At 46.0% G+C, this 17,562-nt stretch overlaps 5 protein-coding genes across 5 annotated transcripts; 3 read left to right on the top strand and 2 right to left on the bottom strand.

Annotated features, from left to right (window-relative positions):
- Nucleotides 1-4,919: 4,919 nt before the first annotated feature.
- Nucleotides 4,920-6,070, bottom strand: KVR01_011456 (uncharacterized protein; the record flags this gene model as incomplete). Its single annotated transcript, XM_044789680.1, has 2 exons — nucleotides 4,920-5,499; nucleotides 5,577-6,070. 2 exons carry the CDS (start codon nucleotides 6,068-6,070, stop codon nucleotides 4,920-4,922), a joined length of 1,074 nt encoding a protein of 357 aa, XP_044639831.1.
- Nucleotides 6,071-6,672: 602 nt separating this feature from the next.
- Nucleotides 6,673-8,635, bottom strand: KVR01_011262 (uncharacterized protein). The gene is made up of 2 exons (XM_044785329.1): nucleotides 8,451-8,635; nucleotides 6,673-8,383 (listed from the first exon to the last, which is right to left on the bottom strand). Exons 1-2 carry the CDS (start codon nucleotides 8,538-8,540, stop codon nucleotides 6,971-6,973), a joined length of 1,503 nt encoding a protein of 500 aa, XP_044639637.1. The 5' UTR covers nucleotides 8,541-8,635; the 3' UTR covers nucleotides 6,673-6,970.
- A 246-nt stretch (nucleotides 8,636-8,881) lies between these two features.
- KVR01_011171 (uncharacterized protein) lies at nucleotides 8,882-10,199 on the top strand (the record flags this gene model as incomplete). Its single annotated transcript, XM_044790353.1, has 3 exons — nucleotides 8,882-8,987; nucleotides 9,050-10,090; nucleotides 10,141-10,199. 3 exons carry the CDS (start codon nucleotides 8,882-8,884, stop codon nucleotides 10,197-10,199), a joined length of 1,206 nt encoding a protein of 401 aa, XP_044639546.1.
- A 2,338-nt stretch (nucleotides 10,200-12,537) lies between these two features.
- KVR01_011209 (uncharacterized protein) lies at nucleotides 12,538-13,895 on the top strand (the record flags this gene model as incomplete). Its single annotated transcript, XM_044785582.1, has 3 exons — nucleotides 12,538-12,819; nucleotides 12,898-13,271; nucleotides 13,334-13,895. 3 exons carry the CDS (start codon nucleotides 12,538-12,540, stop codon nucleotides 13,893-13,895), a joined length of 1,218 nt encoding a protein of 405 aa, XP_044639584.1.
- A 1,263-nt stretch (nucleotides 13,896-15,158) lies between these two features.
- Nucleotides 15,159-17,251, top strand: KVR01_011494 (uncharacterized protein; the record flags this gene model as incomplete). The annotated part of the gene is made up of 5 exons (XM_044794090.1): nucleotides 15,159-15,593; nucleotides 15,659-15,763; nucleotides 15,959-16,314; nucleotides 16,368-16,905; nucleotides 17,042-17,251. The coding sequence occupies 5 exons, from the start codon at nucleotides 15,159-15,161 to the stop codon at nucleotides 17,249-17,251; spliced, it is 1,644 nt and encodes a 547-aa protein (XP_044639869.1).
- Between the last annotated feature and the right edge of the window lie 311 nt (nucleotides 17,252-17,562).

The raw sequence follows: 17,562 nt of genomic DNA, 5'->3' as shown, positions 1-17,562 counted from the left end.
CTCCTTATAAACTTTATTATATATATATCTAACTTTTAAATATTAAATAATAAATAATTAACTTAAATTATAATAAATATATTTATTAAAGTTAATATTTATAGTTATAAAGTAATAAATCATATATAATATATTAATATTAATACCTATCTAATATAATAATATAATATTATTATAACTAATTAAACTATTTAACTATCTCTATTTAAATAATATTATACTACCTTATTATATTATAAACTTTTAACCTTAAAGTAAAAGTATATACTACTTATAATAGTAATACTATATAATAGATTAGAGTACTATTAATATATTTAGTATTATATATAGTAAATTATATAATTAATTATACTATATATATATAACTTTATAAAACTTACCTAAAAGGTAATAATTTAAACTTTAACTTTTAATATAAAAATAAATATTAAGTATATTAAAAGCTATTAAAAATAACTTAAAGAAATAAAGTGAACTATATAAAAACAGCTATAAATAGTAAAGAGTATTACTAAAAATAATTAAAAGAACCTATAATTATATTTTATATAACTTAATAATTAATAATTAGATTTAATATTAATATTAAATATTAACTACTTAAAAGAAAAGTAAGTAAGTTATAACACCTTACCTAAATATATAATTTATTAATAAAATAAAGCTAAATATAAAACACTATATATTTATATTACTTTATTATATATATTAACCTTATTATTATTTAAAATATATAATACTTCTTTTAAACCTATTTATATAATATAAGGTTTTAAAATATTAAAACTAATAAAAATAATTATTATTATAACTATTTAATATTCTAACCTTATAAACTATAAATATTATATTTTATATAATTTAATTTAACCTAAATCTTATAAAGGATAAATAATATTTATATAGTTTATAATATTACCCACCTACCTAAACTTATTAATATTTTACTATACTATTATATAGCTAATTTATAATTAATAAACTTATAAAATTTCTTACCTTTTATTATTTATTATTTAATATTTAATAGTATAGCCCTTTTATTTAACTACTTTAATTCTTAACTATTTAATTAATTAATTTCTTTATATTTTAATATCTTACTTTTATTTACCTTATTAATAAAGCTTTTATTTATTTATTATATTAATACTTATAATATTTATCCACCTTACTTAAAAGACTTCTAACTTATTTCCTTATCTTTAATTACCCTTTATACTAATCTCTAATTACCTCTTTCTTTCTATTTAATTTTATTACTCTATTTTTACCTTAAACCTATATTAATCTAATAATTTAACCTAATATCTTAAACTTATACTACTTTATATTATACTATATTATAATCTTTTAATTTTATAGTTTTTATTATTATATTTTAATTTTATAACCTTATATTTTAATCTTATAATCTTATAATCTTTTATTATTATATTTTAATTTTATAACCTTATATTCTAATCTTATAATTTTATATTTTAATTATATATTAACTTTATCTACTATTAAATTCCTTTTAATTATTATCTTTTACTTTATTTATTAAATCTTTTATTTTTATTTTATTATTTATTTACTTTATTTTAAAACTTATTTATTTTTATTTATTATTTAACTATTTTTATTAAATTATTTAATTACTTAATTTAAAATACTATTTCTCTTTATTTATATTACTTAATTAATTATTTAATAGAGTCTTTTATTTAATTAACTTAACTAACCTTTTAACTTTAAAGCTCTTCTTATACTACTTTTACTAACTTTAATATTACTTTTAACTTAATTATTTACTTACTACTTTAATATATAACCTTTATATTATAGTATTAAAACTAATAAAATATTAAAAGTTATAAAAGAATATATTAAAGTAAAAACTATAAACCTATACTTATATTTATACTCTAACTAATTAATTATAAAAATAAAAGATATTTTTATATAAATTTTAAATATAAAGCTATTAATAAAAATCTTATAATATACCTATTATAATAAACTAATATATTAATTTCTAATAAATTTATAGCTAAACTTTAAAACTATTAACCTTTAACTCCTTTAATTTATATAGCTTATAAACTATTAGTTTAATTTAATTAAATAACTAAACTTTACTTATATTATTTAACTTAAAATTTTAACTTTACTTAAATATAAACTTAAAGGCCTTTATAATTAATATAAAATTATTAATTATATTAACCTCTTTAATATTTAATATATATATTAGTTTAAATATATAAAGGCTTAGGCTTCTAATAACTAGAATAGCTTTATATTTAATACTATTAATAGTATCTTATATAATAACCTTATTTATTATAAAATTACTAACTATTTATTAACTTAAGCTACCCTTATAACTATAGTGCTATAATAGGTTTTTAGTTAGTTTAATTTACTTAAAATATTAAGAGTTATTAACTAAATTAACATTATAATATTACCTCTTTTATTCTAATTAAGTATATATTAATTAAGTTTATTCTAATTAAATAATTCCTAGTAAAGTAACTTCTATTTAAGTAGCTTCTAATTAAATATTTAATATAATAAATTTTATATTAATAAATATTTAAATATTTAATTTAAAAGTGGCTTTATACTTTTATTAATAGGTATAAATATTATTAGTTCTATAAGATTAAACTACTAGTATAATAGTTATAGTTATTAGTATAATAATAGTAACTAACTAGATATAATTATAGCTATAAGTTTAGTTAAGATATTTATAATAATATAAATAATATTTATATAATAGAGTTTTATTACTATTAAAAATAATAGTTAACCTCTATAGCTCCTACTTATAAGGTTTACTTTAAAGTAAATAAAGGGGTAAGGTTAAAGTTTAAATATTAAGAAGATTAATAAAGGTTAGAGTTTAAAGGGTAAAAATAAGAGTAATAAATTATATATTATAAACTATAATAGATTTTACCTTTTAAAGATAATAAGAGTATATATATTATACTTTTAATAAGTTATAAATTTAATTACTTAAGTTTTATACTTAATATATAAATACTTTTAAATTAATATTTAATAGCTTTATAAATATATAAATTTATTAATAAATATTAGTTAAAAGCTTAATATTATTAGAAGAAATATATAGATTAGTATCTATTAACCCTATATCTATTATATCTTTTTTTATAAAATTAAAATTTAAACTCTATTAAATAATATCCACCTTATAAGTTATATTTATAAAGCTATAGCTATTTAATTCTACTTTACTATAAGTGTAATACGTTTATAGGTACTAACCATTCTTTTTACTGGTATAGTTATAGCATTATCCAAATACTTAACCTCTAACTGTGGATCCTGGCAGGCACTCAATTTGGCTTTCCTGATCGGCTCTTTTGTCCTACTTCACTTTGTGAGCGAGTCTGCCATTCGAGATGATTTAGAACGTCCAGAGGATGCAGAGTCGACAGCAATGCAGCGTTCGAGTGCAGATCCCGCCTTTTCCAACCAGGTCTCAGGCCTGTCGAGGTCCCTGACATTCCTCAGGTCAAACAAGGTCATCTTCGCCCTTGTTGCCTTTATTCTGCCAGCGTTTTGGCAGACGGCCTGGGTGACACTCCCAATATATGAAATTATGATCCACTGGCACAGCCCAGGCCATGGGCACATCAGCGATATTTTCGTCTCGCTCTGGTATCACCAAGTTTCCAGAGCTGTATTTTTTGCATTGTTTGTCCCGTGGGCCATCATATCCGCACAGAAACGCTTCGGCGTCCGCCAGTCTGCACTCAACGTTTTTTTAATTCGCGGCAACATATTAGCCTTGGCAATTGCCGGCGCATACGTGACAGTGGCTTCAGATTATGCAACACGAATTATAGGTGAGTACGTGCCTAATTTCTAGCTGGTCTTATCGATATTTGTATCTGACAGTCGCAGCTGGCATCTTCCTCGCCATGGGTTCAGGCTTAGAAATTTCTTTGCTCTCGTACGTTGCTTCTCTGGCTGAGGCAGAACTCCGTGGCCGGCTTTATGGCGTAGTTCAGGTTGCAATGACGATCGGGCAACTTGTCACCTGGCCGATTTCCGAGAGGGCCGGTCGGGCAAACTCTCACAAATACGACATTTGGGTGGAATTTCCCTTCATAGTCGTGTCTGTAAGTTGATGCTGTTATTCAGTGATATTTGAGCTCCAGCTAATGGTATGGCAGATCACAAGCGTCTGCGTGCTGGCCATTGCTGTGTTTTCACGATTTCGCTTCGGCTAATAAGAGATCTTCGAAATACTTGGGAGAAGAGTACACGGCTGAAGCTGCGTATCTTAGATTCTCAACGCTTTTCGCCTTTGGGCACCTACAACCATTTTCGTTGGGTTTGGTTTGACGCAATACCCGCCGTGGTAACTTCCAATGTCCACTAGAACAATAAAATGGCATCGTGCGGCCGAAGGCATGTCCCTAACTGATCTGAACGCGACCGGTGGAGCGTCTCCTTATTTTCGGATGGATAATTGGTATCTCATTACGATGGATCCAGAGACTCAATCTTGGAAGTCTCGATGAAACTCTGTTGACACTTAGAACGAGTCACTTCAATAAGATGCTGGTCAGGGTCCAACCCAACATTGAGCATACCTAGGTAGTGTACCTTCTGTGTGAGACTAAAGAAATTCCTCAATACTAGAGTGAGTCGTCGTCACAAGCGGGCACCGAGGCGTTCTGCCCGCTTCAAGTAGAACACCAGATGCCTAAAACCAAGGACAATCCATCACTTCTTTGTTTTTTTTTCCCTTTCTCTCCTCCAAACCAAAGATAGTCGAGACGCTCTGATCCACTGTTGTATGCCTTCAACCACGAGGGTATACTGCAGATTTGGGTCACCAACGAAGCTCACAAGCTGCTGAACCAGCTCTGTCGTATGACCGTCTCTCAAGCGCGACTGCTGCCCTTACCCTTGCCTTTTCCCCTAGCCTCCGCTCTGATGTCTCCTCCGGCTTCTCCGTTGACTGTAAGACACCGCGGGTCAACGTCCTCCACGGTGTCCTCCTTCTCTGCCTCGCGGTCTGTGTGCAGACCCAGTAAATCCGCCTGTTGCCAAGTGACAGTCTTGTATGGCCACCACTCGCCTATCCGCTTCATGAAGCGGCCAGACAACGCCGGTCCACGGAGTATCGTGAATAAACCGGGGTGGGGGTGAAACTCTCGCCCGTTCGAGGAGCTGACCAGCTTGCCGACCGTCTGGTTGAGGTTCGGGCCCTGGTGCTTTTGCTCTTCCACCATGTAGTTGAGGACCTTGATCAAAATTTCGAAATTGGGGGGAATGGAGGAAGGATGGCACAGCGCGGTGTGACGCTCGATCGAGGAGAGGATGTTTTGGACGGCTGCGTGATCGATTATACACTCGATGTGAAGCCATGATGGCATGAAGTATTGGTTGAAGACAGCCATCAGGACCCAGTCGCCGCCAAACAGCCGTCCCACGAGGGTTGCCAGAATCGAAGGGTAAATCCTGCAATGAGAAAAACGTCAATGGTCGACTAGCAAAGAGCGAGATGCCAGTTGTTTGTTATGATCGGATTGACCTACAGCCCTGCGCTATTCAGGTCCATGATGCAGCAGAAAACTGCAACACGGTAGAAGTAAAGATTTGGGTTCAGCGAGCGCCTCTTCAAGTGATGTTCCAACAGAGCCTCGCCTTGAACATTGACAGCAGACAAATTGGCGGGCCTGATGGCGACTGGTTCTGGCTTGTTTTCGAGGCACTTGGCCACCGCTCCTGGATTGCGAGCCATCCAGGAGTAGGGCAGCTTGTCTTCCTCGCCAAATGCCTCAGGCAGACGGTCAAACATCGAAAGAGGCTCGCTTCTTGGCAGCGAACGAGGGCTCAACGATACGCCCTCAAACTCAAGTGGATCTTGGCCGAAAAGGCGGACGGTGTCGTCTTGGATGTTCTCGGGCTCGGGCACCTCGATGTCGTCAAAACCTACGCCCACGATTCCCCAGCTGAAATCGCTCTCCTGCTGATCGGTTAGTGCCTGATAGCTTCCGTGTAATTTTCCTTCGGCCCTCCTACTCTTCATCTAGGTGGTACTAACCTTGTGTGTGTTTGGATCCATCTCTGACTGGTTGATACAGGACACCTGCGGCAGGAAGCATGGACTCGGAATGGGAAAGGATTTGGGCAGAAGTGTAGCAGAGGGGCAAAGGATGAAGCTGGTGTTTGCGTTCGCGTTCACCCTTCATCCGGAACTCTACCAAGGTGGGCACTTGCCAGCCTGGAAAGGAATTGGGCAGAAGTGTAGCAGAAGGGCAAAGGATGAAGCTGGTGTTTGCGTTCGCGTCCACCCTTCACCCGGAACTCTACCAAGGTGGGCACTAGCCAGCTGGGAAAAGGGGATGTATCAAACAGAGAGCTCAAACAGAGAGCCCAACTAGTCGAGGCCCGGGGGTGTGCACAAAATCACCTCCTATGCCACCCTTGGAAGCAAGCTGTCTAGACACCATGCCTCAAATGATGACCAAAGTGAACACGGAATCAGTCCCCAGCAAAGATTTATTTACCAGAATGTCGGTTCTCGGCTGCTCATGAACAGTTGCAAATACAGATGTGGCTGGCTACAAATCAAGAGAAACAGATTAAGAGGAGCTTCCCCTTTGGTTATGCTATGAAGGCCCTTGGGTTGTGTTCAAATGAAGCCCATAAGGCTTGGATCATATTCAAGCGATTCTTTAAACTCTCATTTACCTGGTGTAAAATATGATAAGTACAATGGAACATTTCAATACCCCATTAGTCTGATATCAAGCTTGACTGAATTCCTTTGAGGAAATCTTCATTTGTCTCATGTAAAGCACGGATGGCTACACTCGAGGTTCCTATAAGCTGAACTTGAATCTTCTGCTAAGCTGTCTATTCATGCCATTTGGCGTGCCTCATGTACGTTCCAGGAAACTGGCACTGCCTGCTGCCGCACGTGCGCCTACAGCAAACCTTGCTTCTGCAAGTCATAGTACACCTTCTCCGGCATCACATTACCCTCGGCATCCTCCATCTGAACGATGCTCCCGTCCTCAATCCTGTTCGCCTTCTTGTCACGCTGTCTCTTATCCCAGAGCTTAAGCGCTTCCTCGATGCCTGTGATGTCCCGGAAAAGGTGGGTGTCGTTGATACCGAGCCGCTTCAGGCCGTAGATGTGCCGTGCCTCGTTAAAGTGCTTCTCGAAGGCGCGGCGGCCCATGTAGACGAAGTTGCCGCAAATCTCGCATGGGAACTCCACGCCCAAGCCGTGCAGCCGGTAGAGCCAAAATGGGATGGGCTTGCCGTCCCAGGCCAGCGGTAGCTTCAGGGGGTTGTAGATCTTCTCCTCGCCGTCCTCGCCTTCTGGATCATTTGACTCGGCAAGTTGTGGTGGCTGCTCCGCCATACTGAACAGATTGTCGAGTTCTTGTTGCCGTTCCCTCTCAGTCATTCCTTGCCGCCGCTCCACATTGACCCGGGTATCCTCTCGCTCGGTGCTCATAGCACTGGCGAGGCGTTTCACCCTGAACTCTCTCTCGGCTACTACGCGCTCCTTCATTCTTGTCGCAGAGAATTTCCCAGATGCGACAGCGGAATCTGCGGCGCCTTGCTGCCTCTCCGCGAGGGCTTGCGCTGCCTTGACGTGCTTCCGTCCATTCAGGTGCCCCTTGTACACGTTCTCGTTCTTGAATTCTTTCTCACAAGCATCGCACCATACAGCGTCAGCAGTGCTCAACTCCTTCGCTGCCACCGTGGCAGCAGCCGACTCATTTGTCCAGCCCTCGACCTCGTCTTTCTCCCATGCCTCTCCAAACTCCTTGTCGAAGGACTCGATCACCTTGCTGACATTCTCCAGCGGTCGCGTCCGGCGCATAAAGCTCTCCAAGTATTCTGCCAACTCGCCAACGTACTTGAAGTATTGGTCGGTCAATTTGTCCGCCCTCTTGACACCGCCATGGCCGGGGGCAAAGTTGTCGAAAATTTGAAGGTACTGCAGGTAGCCCAGGCGCTTGACGTTGGGAAGATTGATGTATTCCTCGTGGCAGGCGTGTAGGTCGAAGTAGCGTCCGTAGGCCTCCTCGCCAGAAAACATCGAATCGACAAGCGAAGGCAGAGGCTCGTCGCCCGTCTTGCGCTGCCGGTAACGGATCTCGGAATTCTCTGCCTGCTCATTCGGGTATCGCGCGTGGTGCTCCCTCACTTCGTTCACCTGTTTGTAGAACTCTTCGAAAGGGTCGCCGCTGCCAATCTGCAGGACCTCTTTGGACCGGAGGCCATTAGCATCGCGATACAAAGACAACATCTCTGCGGATTGTTTCTGTATCTGGTCAAGGAGCTGAGATACCTCATGGTCTCGGTTGAGGCGATCGCGGATCTGTGCCGCGGGGGACGTGGTCAGCTTGGATTCGTCGCGAACGAGGCAGAAAGAGGGCATCACGTACCACCTTGGGCTCCTCGCCGATGCGATCCGCGACGCCTTGCTCGAGGCGCTCGAGGTCCTCGGCAATGTATCGCTGCTCTTCCAACAACATCCTGGTGTCAGTGTGTCAGAGAAGGGGAATGTGCCAGTTTCGCCCGTTCTGTCCACTATGGGTTTCCCGAGAAGGAAACCCGTCGCAGTTGTCGCAAGATCCACGAAGTTGTCTGGGGCACGGACCAGACAGCCAGAGCTAATTGTCCGATAAGATAAGCACCCGCATTTCTGGCCAACCCCTGCAGGAATTTGCTGTTAGCCTGCCCGCCTCCAGGTGCTTAGCCCAGCTCGATCTTCAACTTCGTTCACTGCTTTGCGCCAAAACTTATCAAACCACCAACAAAGCCAACAGCATCCGAAATAGTCAACTGGGAGTCAAAGCATCACCAGATCTTGAAAATGGCTGAAGCAGGCGGTATCGACCGGAAGGCGGAGGAGCGGATGGAGTTCAACACCTCCAAGGAGGTCACGGTCCATCCTACCTTCGAGTCGATGTCGCTCAAGGGTAAGGCTTAATCCTGCGTCGCACGCACTGCGTGGGCAACGAATGCTGACCCAGATTGACAGAATCTCTTCTTCGCGGAATCTACGCTTACGGTTACGAGTCACCCTCGGCGGTTCAGTCCCGCGCCATCGTTCAAGTGTGCAAGGGTCGTGATACAATCGCTCAAGCGCAATCCGGAACCGGCAAGACCGCGACTTTCTCCATCAGTATGCTCCAAGTCATCGATACCGCCATTCGCGAAACCCAAGCGCTTGTCCTGTCCCCGACACGCGAGTTGGCCACCCAGATTCAGAGCGTCGTCATGGCTCTCGGCGATTACATGAACGTCCAATGCCACGCCTGCATTGGAGGCACAAACGTTGGCGAGGATATCCGCAAGCTGGATTATGGCCAGCACATCGTCTCTGGAACACCTGGTCGTGTTGCTGACATGATCCGACGCCGGCACCTGCGCACCCGTCACATCAAGATGTTGGTCCTTGACGAAGCCGATGAGCTGCTCAACCAAGGGTTCAGAGAGCAGATCTACGACGTGTACCGATACCTTCCTCCCGCCACACAAGTCGTTGTTGTTTCGGCTACGCTACCCTATGACGTGCTCGACATGACAACCAAGTTCATGACCGACCCTGTCCGCATCCTCGTGAAGCGTGACGAATTGACTCTCGAAGGTCTCAAGCAGTACTTCATTGCCGTGGAGAAGGAGGATTGGAAGTTCGACACTCTCTGCGACCTCTACGACACTTTGACCATTACCCAAGCCGTCATCTTTTGCAACACTCGGCGTAAGGTGGATTGGCTCACCGATAAGATGCGCGAGGCCAACTTCACAGTCAGTAGCATGCACGGAGATATGCCGCAAAAGGAGCGGGATAGTATCATGCAGGACTTCCGACAGGGCAACAGCCGAGTGCTCATTTCAACCGATGTGTGGGCGCGTGGAATCGATGTCCAGCAGGTCAGTCTGGTCATCAACTACGATCTGCCCAGCAATCGTGAGAACTACATCCACCGTATCGGCCGATCTGGAAGATTTGGCCGCAAGGGTGTTGCGATCAACTTCGTCACAAGCGAGGATGTGCGCATTTTGCGAGACATCGAGTGTGAGTTCGTCCAGCTCTCGGGTCGTGAGCGATTGCTAATCAGTGTGCAGTGTACTACTCGACCCAGATTGATGAGATGCCGATGAACGTCGCCGATCTTATCTCTTAAGCGTGTCACCGTGTCGCTCAAGATCCGAGTGCAAAACATACCCGATTTAGGGTCAACAAGCCTCTGGCGAAGAACAGTAGGCATTTAAAAGGGCTAGCCTTGTGAACGTCGCTATGATTGGCGCCGATTGTCACAGAGTTATTATTGTGGGAGGAAAAGGGCCAGTTTGCCTAGCCAGTAGGTACCCCCACATCTCTTTATTAGCAGCACACGAACTGAGCTGACGAGCGAACGCAAGTCGCGAATCGAAGTATTTTCTGAGAACACCGCGCTTCCCGTTCCATGCGCCGAGTCCGTGTGACAGGAACGGCCCCAATATCAGGAACAGTGATCCACGGCAACCAACTGCTCGCTACTACTTTTGGCCGTCAAATTCTGTCCACAGGGTTATTCTCCATTTCTCGAGATGTTGTAGGCAGGTAGCCGACCGCTGATATGGATCGAACCATTTCGCTCGCGCTTGTAGTTCCGGGGCGTGGACTTCCTCATATGGCTCGACCTGAAGCAGGGGGAACCTTCATGATGGCGAAATATCGGGGAAAGGCTCGCAGGTGGAGTGACGGGCAATTTCTTTTACTAGTCTGGCACTTTTGGCAGCGGGAGGATTTGCCCGCTCGGGTGCTGTCAGGGTGGAAATCCTGGGACAAGACGCAAACGAAAAGGCAGTTTTGGTCGGATCGCCGTACACACATATACGAGCCTGGGGCAGATCACTTCCACTGTCCAGGGGCGCGTCCGCCTGCAAGCCTTGTCGCAAGCGATGGGCCCATTGTGGCCTTTGCACCAATGCTAAGCGTTTGCACGTGCCGGGAACCTAATGCGGCTGCCTTTCGACGTGCATTAGCCACGGCAAGTTCCGGATCTGTGCAGCCGTTGAAACTCTCGTGAACCATGTCTTCGAGGCGGAGGGAAGGGGGGAAATCTCCTGACGAAATCCATAAGCTTGACTCGCTATCTTCCCGTTGATGGGGCGATGGGCTGTCTGCGCCCTCAACCAGCATCGTCACATGCCGAAAACTCCTAATTTACATGAACGAGCTTGCAATTCAGCTTACGCTGTCCCTTGCTTCTGGGAGGTTTGGCTGGATGGTTTATCTATGTGCACAACGACATTGTTTCGGTCAAACAAAGTGTGCGTTTCTATCAGCCCACAACAGAAGTACACTATGTGAACCATGAGATCGTGGGGGCCGAGTCCGGCCTCCTGTTGTGATCCACTCTTTCTCGAGAAGTTGCTGGCTCCGCTGCCAAGACCAAGGCAAGATTGACACGCAAGATTGACACAATTCTTTGGACTTGGATGGTCCTGCAAAAGCTTGACAGCGAACCTCGATGGCTCCGAGGGAAAACAGGAGCTTGAGAGTGTCTACGACCACGCAAGACTTCGCGCAACTCACCAGTAGATGTGTGTATAGATCGAAAGGCTAACCACAAACTGAAGTGGTCAAAACACCTCAGCCCAGCTACGATCACAACTGACCAGACAGCCCAGATCGTTTACGGCTAGTGATGGGTCGGCAGCTGAGGCTCGCTTCCAGCAAAAGTCTTTTCCCCTGGCAGCCCTGAAGGGACATCGACACGGCTAGCGGCCCAAATATCTGGAGAAAATTAGAGGGCTCATCTCGGCTACGCTTCCTATCATGGTCGGGATAATCGAGACCCATCGATCAAATGTGGGACGACTCCAGGGCGCTTTGATTTTCCCACCTGTGCGTTTGAGGTTCAACGGTGACGGGCTGGGTCATCATCAGCCGCGTGCAAATCGATGGAAACTTTTTTTACCACACAGACCTACTGTGTACGCCTGCCCCATCGTGGCAGGGCGCGCATGGTCGCCCCCTCTGCCAATAGTGTACCTAGGTAGGCGTCCGGGCTGGCTGGCTTGCTCGCGCGTCCCGACTTTGCTGGTTAATACGATGGTCGAAGTTTGGCGGGAAATACACTGTACTCGCCCACTTCTGCGCAGCGGTGTGTGGTCTATCGTAATGAAGAGTCCTGAAGTCTCGCATCATGGCCGAAAGATATGGCTTTACTGCCCACATGAATTCCACCTCTTGGTGTTTTGCTTTTCCTCCGTCCTTTTTTTGAACCTTACACCTGTCACATCTCACTTCTCCCACTACCCCAGATTCGCTACCTGCAAGTCCGGCACTTACCATCACAGGATCGACGACCGGGTTTTTTTGTCTTTGAGACCCCTTATACATTATACCCCCACCACATACCCTCGGCGATGTTTCTTGGCCCCCCCGAGGCCACCACTGACAAGCGGTCTCTCGGTGTGAGACAGGGAGCATCCCGTCCGTGTTCCGTTGCTTGAGTCGCCGCGGCACAAGCCATGTCCACTGGGGAAAATGTGGTGTATGACCTCTCCGAGTCGCATCAAGGCAACATTATAGCCTGTGCTGCTCTGACATGGCTGATATCGGCCGTGGTCGTAGCGAGTCGATTCTACCTCAGAGGAAACTTGATGGAGTTACTTGGCCCGGAGGACTGGGTTATTTTGGCGGCTTTATTTTTCTCCCTGGCAGAGAGCATTGGGTTCATCATCCAGGCAGGCCTGGGGCTCGGGAAACATTTCATTGCAATTCCCATGGAGAAATATGTGACGTTGCTCGAGGTAAGCGTGACGTTCATTGCGATGCGGTCGCCAACAAGCCTGCGATTGTGTTGCTAATAATGTTTCCTACGCAAATAGGCATCATGGTTCACTATCGTTTTCTACACATGTAGCCTTAATCTCTCGAAAATCAGCGTGGTGCTACTATACTTGCGGACCTTAACTTATGATTGGACGAGAAAGGTTCTCTTGGGGTTTATGGTCATCGTCACCGTTACTGGCACCATCAATCTGATCCTCGACTTTACGGCCTGCATACCTCTGAAAGCATTCTGGGACCCCAGTGTACAAGCTACATATTGCCATTCAAACGAGGTTTACTATTCTCTGGTAGGGCTGCAGATAGGGACAGATTTTCTCATCTTCCTGCTACCTCTGCCCGTCGTCTGGTCCATTCGAGCGCCCAAGGACCAGAAGGTAGTGCTCACTATAGTGTTCTCATTTGGTTTCTTGTCCGTCACTCTACCCCGAATACTTTGCTGGTCTCTCTTCTGCGACTAACAATTAATCATAGCATCTGTATTGTTTCCATAATACGCCTCGTCCTGCTCGCGACCATCCCGGTCGGGCCCGACTACAGCTACACAGGCGTGGACACGATCTACTGGTCCCTGATCGAGGTCAACACCGCCATAGTCTGCGCCTCAGTCATGACCCTGAAGCCGCTCTTCAACCGCATCTTCGCAGCCTCGACGAGACAGACCACAGGCACGCCCGAGGACGGCGCCGCCGGCCCGGTGGGCCACCCGCAGCACCCGCACATCCCCCTGCCGACGATCGGGTCCCGCCCGTCGCGCAAGGCCCCTCCGCCGCTGCAGACCAGGCAGTCGTGGCTGAGCGCGCAGCTGGCCAAGCTGGACAAGTCGCTGCAGACGGTGAACGAGACGCGGGCGCCGGCCGACGAGGAGGTCAACCTCCGCAGGCCCGAGACGGCGACGACGCCGCGCTCGAGGAGCGAGATGGAGCTGCCGCCCTGGCCGCCCTCGCGTGAGCCCGCGGGGAGGGATAGGCTGAGCCATAACTCCAGCATCATCACGCCTGTTGAGCAGAGGGCGGATGAGGGGCCTTTGAGGTGAGCGGTGCTGTTCGTGGTTGAGCCGGACGTGACATTGGTCTTTTCCTATGTTTGGGACATGGAGACATGGTTTATGTCAGGGCCATGATGTGTCGAAATGATGCAGCTATCCAGGGCTTCTTGTGTCCAAGACACATTTACCATACTCTTTGTGAGAGTAAGAAGCCAATCAATGATGAGATTATGACTGTCACATTATATCTATCGTATATAACTCCTCATATAGCAACAAATGCGATTTAGAAGAAGCATTCTGGCCGCACCAGACAATACCACATTTGGCATCCAGGGTTAAGTAAAGTGGATATGGTGATATTTCCCGGTCAACGTTTTCCCCAACAACGGCATCTCAAAAGCAGAATAGCAGACGCATGTGGTAGGACATTACGAAAAGTGACAGGGTGAGAAAAGATCCCGCAAGATCCGAGGCCTAAAAGTATCGTAGCTTTACAAAGCTATTGTTGAAAATCTTCGGCCAGTCTCAACCTAGAGACTTCGAAAATGTGAGAAAAAATCGCGACTCACTTGGAATGATTTGTTCTGTTGATAGAGGAGCGTTGTTGGAAGCGTTATCATTGCCAAGGCTTACTATAAAGTCGCTACCAAACACCTTAACTATGACCACGCTCTTCGACACTTACTCCGTAGTACGGAGTCCGTACTACAGATGACATCGACGCCACATAGCACAGCACAAGGCAAAGAAAATTTCCTGACATCTCACTCGAGATATCAACACCCGGAAATCATGAGATAGAGGATGACCCAGGAACCTCAACGGCCATGTGCCGAGCAGTGGCGGCAAGGGTCGAGGAACAAGAAGCTTGCATCAACGTCTCACCCTGCATAAGCACGACTGCGACGATGCACACTTCGGACCCATTATCTGCACCCCGCACCCTGAGTGCGAGTTGGGATATACTGGCGTCCCCCACCACCGTGCCGCCCACCAGGTTTTCTATACTTCTGCGATGACAGCATGTAATCTCGCCTGGGCAGAGCTCTCAACGAGCTTGACTGGCAACTTGAAGGCGTGCCAAGAGGCAACGGGGGTGGGCCCCTGGGCGTCCCGGCATCCCTCTTCAACACCCTTGATGAGTAGTTGACCACCCACCACCCTTACGTATATAAATACGAGGGGACTTGGGAACCTCCATCGTGATTCAATGCCGTGTAACGAAAACAACCAATCCGATATTGCTTCTTCTCACCCATTAGCGCTCACCCCCCCGAATCAGACCAGGAGAAGAAGACAAAGACCAAGATGCTACTGACATTCGACACGGCCGGGCCGGCACAGGTCTCACTCCGAGTCCTGACCATCGCCGCGCTAGCCCTCACCTGCATCATCACCTATGACTACATTCGGGTGCTCCTCCTGCGCCGGAAACTCCCACCGGGGCCCTTCCCGCTGCCCGTCCTCGGCAACCACTTCCGCATCCCCCACTGGCAGCCGTGGGTAAGGTTTGAAGAATGGAGCCGGCAGTATGCGAACCCCATGATCACGATCTGGCTGGGGAGCCGGCCGGTCATCGTCCTCAACGACGCATGGACCGCGTCGGACCTGCTGGAGAAGCGCGCGGATGTCTATTCGTCGCGCCCCAGGTTCGTGGCCATGGGGGAGCTGACGGGGTCGGCGACGACGAACCAGGCCACGCTTGTGTATGGGGACAAGTGGAGGCTGCATAGGAAGCTCACGGTAAATCCACAATGCGTTCCATCTGGAAATGTATTTTTTTGTGTTGTCTCTGACTTGAGCGTTAGCATGCTATCGTCGGTAGCCATGTGGTGCGAGACCATCGGCACTTCCAGGGTGACGAGTCTAAGATTTTGACGCTCGACTTCTTGACCGATCCAGATGACTATGTCGTAAGCGTCCTCTGGATAATAACTTATCCCTTTCGAGAAGAGAACACTCCAATATGTAGCCTGTGACACGAAGAATTTGATCGGGTTCGGATTCGAGACAGGCTGTGACCTTGTTGTGGCCCTTACTTCCTCTGGTTGCATGCAACTGCTGTATTGGTGCTTCGAATGCTCGTTGGCTGACTCCACATCCTACAGATGTCCATCGAGCGGTATTCTGTCTCGGTCGTCTCGATAATCGGGTGGGGCAGACGCATCGCAAAGAAGAATGACTACGTCTGCCAGAAGGCCCTGGAGACAATGGCTGTCGTGAACTATGTCATCCCGGGTTGGCTGATAGTCGAGACGCTGCCCTGGCTGGCGCAACTACCACCCTGGCTTTACGCCTTCCCTACTATCGTGAGGACAATCTCGTCACACCTGGCCCAGTACTTCTATGCTCTCAACAAGGAGGCGGCCGCAAACAACCCAAACCCGAGCTTTGCGAAAGATGTCCTGGAGAAGCAGCCCACTCTTGGATTGAGTGATGAGGAGGTGTCCGCTTTGACAACGAAGTAAGTGTATAATACCCGTACCCCGTGTAAAATGGCACATTGACGTAGAAAAGTCTGCTTGGCGCCGGCGTCGACACCACAAGCGGAACTTTGACCTCCGCCATCCTCGCCCTCTGCCTCTTCCCAGAAGTTCAGACCAAAGCCCAGGACGAGATAGACACTGTGCTGGGAGGCAGGTCACCCACTTGGGAGGACCTGGACGCCGGCCGTCTACCATACACGAACGCTCTAGCCCGTGAGATCATGCGCTGGCGGACGGTGACCATCCTCGGCGGGATACCCCACGCGCCGGTCTGCGACGACACGTACCGGGGCTACCTGATCCCCAAGGGCACACAGCTGACCTGCAACACGTGGGCGATCCACCGGAACCCGGGTGATTTTCCCGAACCCGACACGGTGAGGCCCGAGAGGTACCTAGGCAACCTTCCCGGAGGGCTCGCCTTTGAGTACCCTAACAGCAGGGGCCACAACGCCTTCGGGTGGGGGAGGAGGCAATGCAGCGGGCAGCCGTTGGCAGATCAGAGCGTGTCGATGGTGGTGGCCAGGTTGGTCTGGGCGTTCAAGGTCGAGCCAGGACTCGACGAGAAGGTGAGTACTTGCCCTTTGGGACAGTGTTGAGTTGTGATGGTCGGTCAGGACACACGTGTGCGGATGTCGCGACTATTTGCGGTCGGCTGCGGTTAGGGAGAAGTGCCTGTGGCTGACTTTAATTCCAAACATGAAGGGAAACCCAGTCCAGTTGAGTGCTTTTGCGTATAATGACAGCGAGAATATACGCCCACTGCCGTTCAAAGCACGGTTCACACCACGTTCGAGCAAGACCGAAGAGCTGATCTTGTCAGAGGCACGTGAGGCTGCGCAGAGGTTGAGCATATTTGACGGTGACACGAATTTAACGCTGGAGTCGGTGCTGACAAACGCCGAGAAATCGTGAGGCAATGTTGCCCGCAATCTGACAGGTACTTGTCGCGAGCGAGTCTCTTTTGTCTTTTTTTTTTGTGGTTGGTCACACTGCAGTGTAGCAATGGCGCGCCAGCGAGGTTGTTGACGCATGGAGTCCATGGATGATAGGCCCTCGCGGCCTTGGGCTCACGCATATCATATATAACGTCAGCACGTACCTGGTGATCAACACAAATTATGCCTGTTTATGTATGCCAGCCTGGGTCTTGTAAGCGCCTCTCCGCGTGTGAGATGATGGAATTTACCGTCTGACAGGTTGGCAGGCAGCGGACCAGCCCGGTC

This window comes from Diaporthe batatas (genome assembly GCF_019321695.1).
Source record: "Diaporthe batatas strain CRI 302-4 chromosome Unknown Contig00015, whole genome shotgun sequence".
Classification (NCBI taxonomy): Eukaryota; Fungi; Ascomycota; class Sordariomycetes; order Diaporthales; family Diaporthaceae; genus Diaporthe; species Diaporthe batatas.
This window is presented reverse-complemented; position numbering and strand designations above follow the sequence as displayed.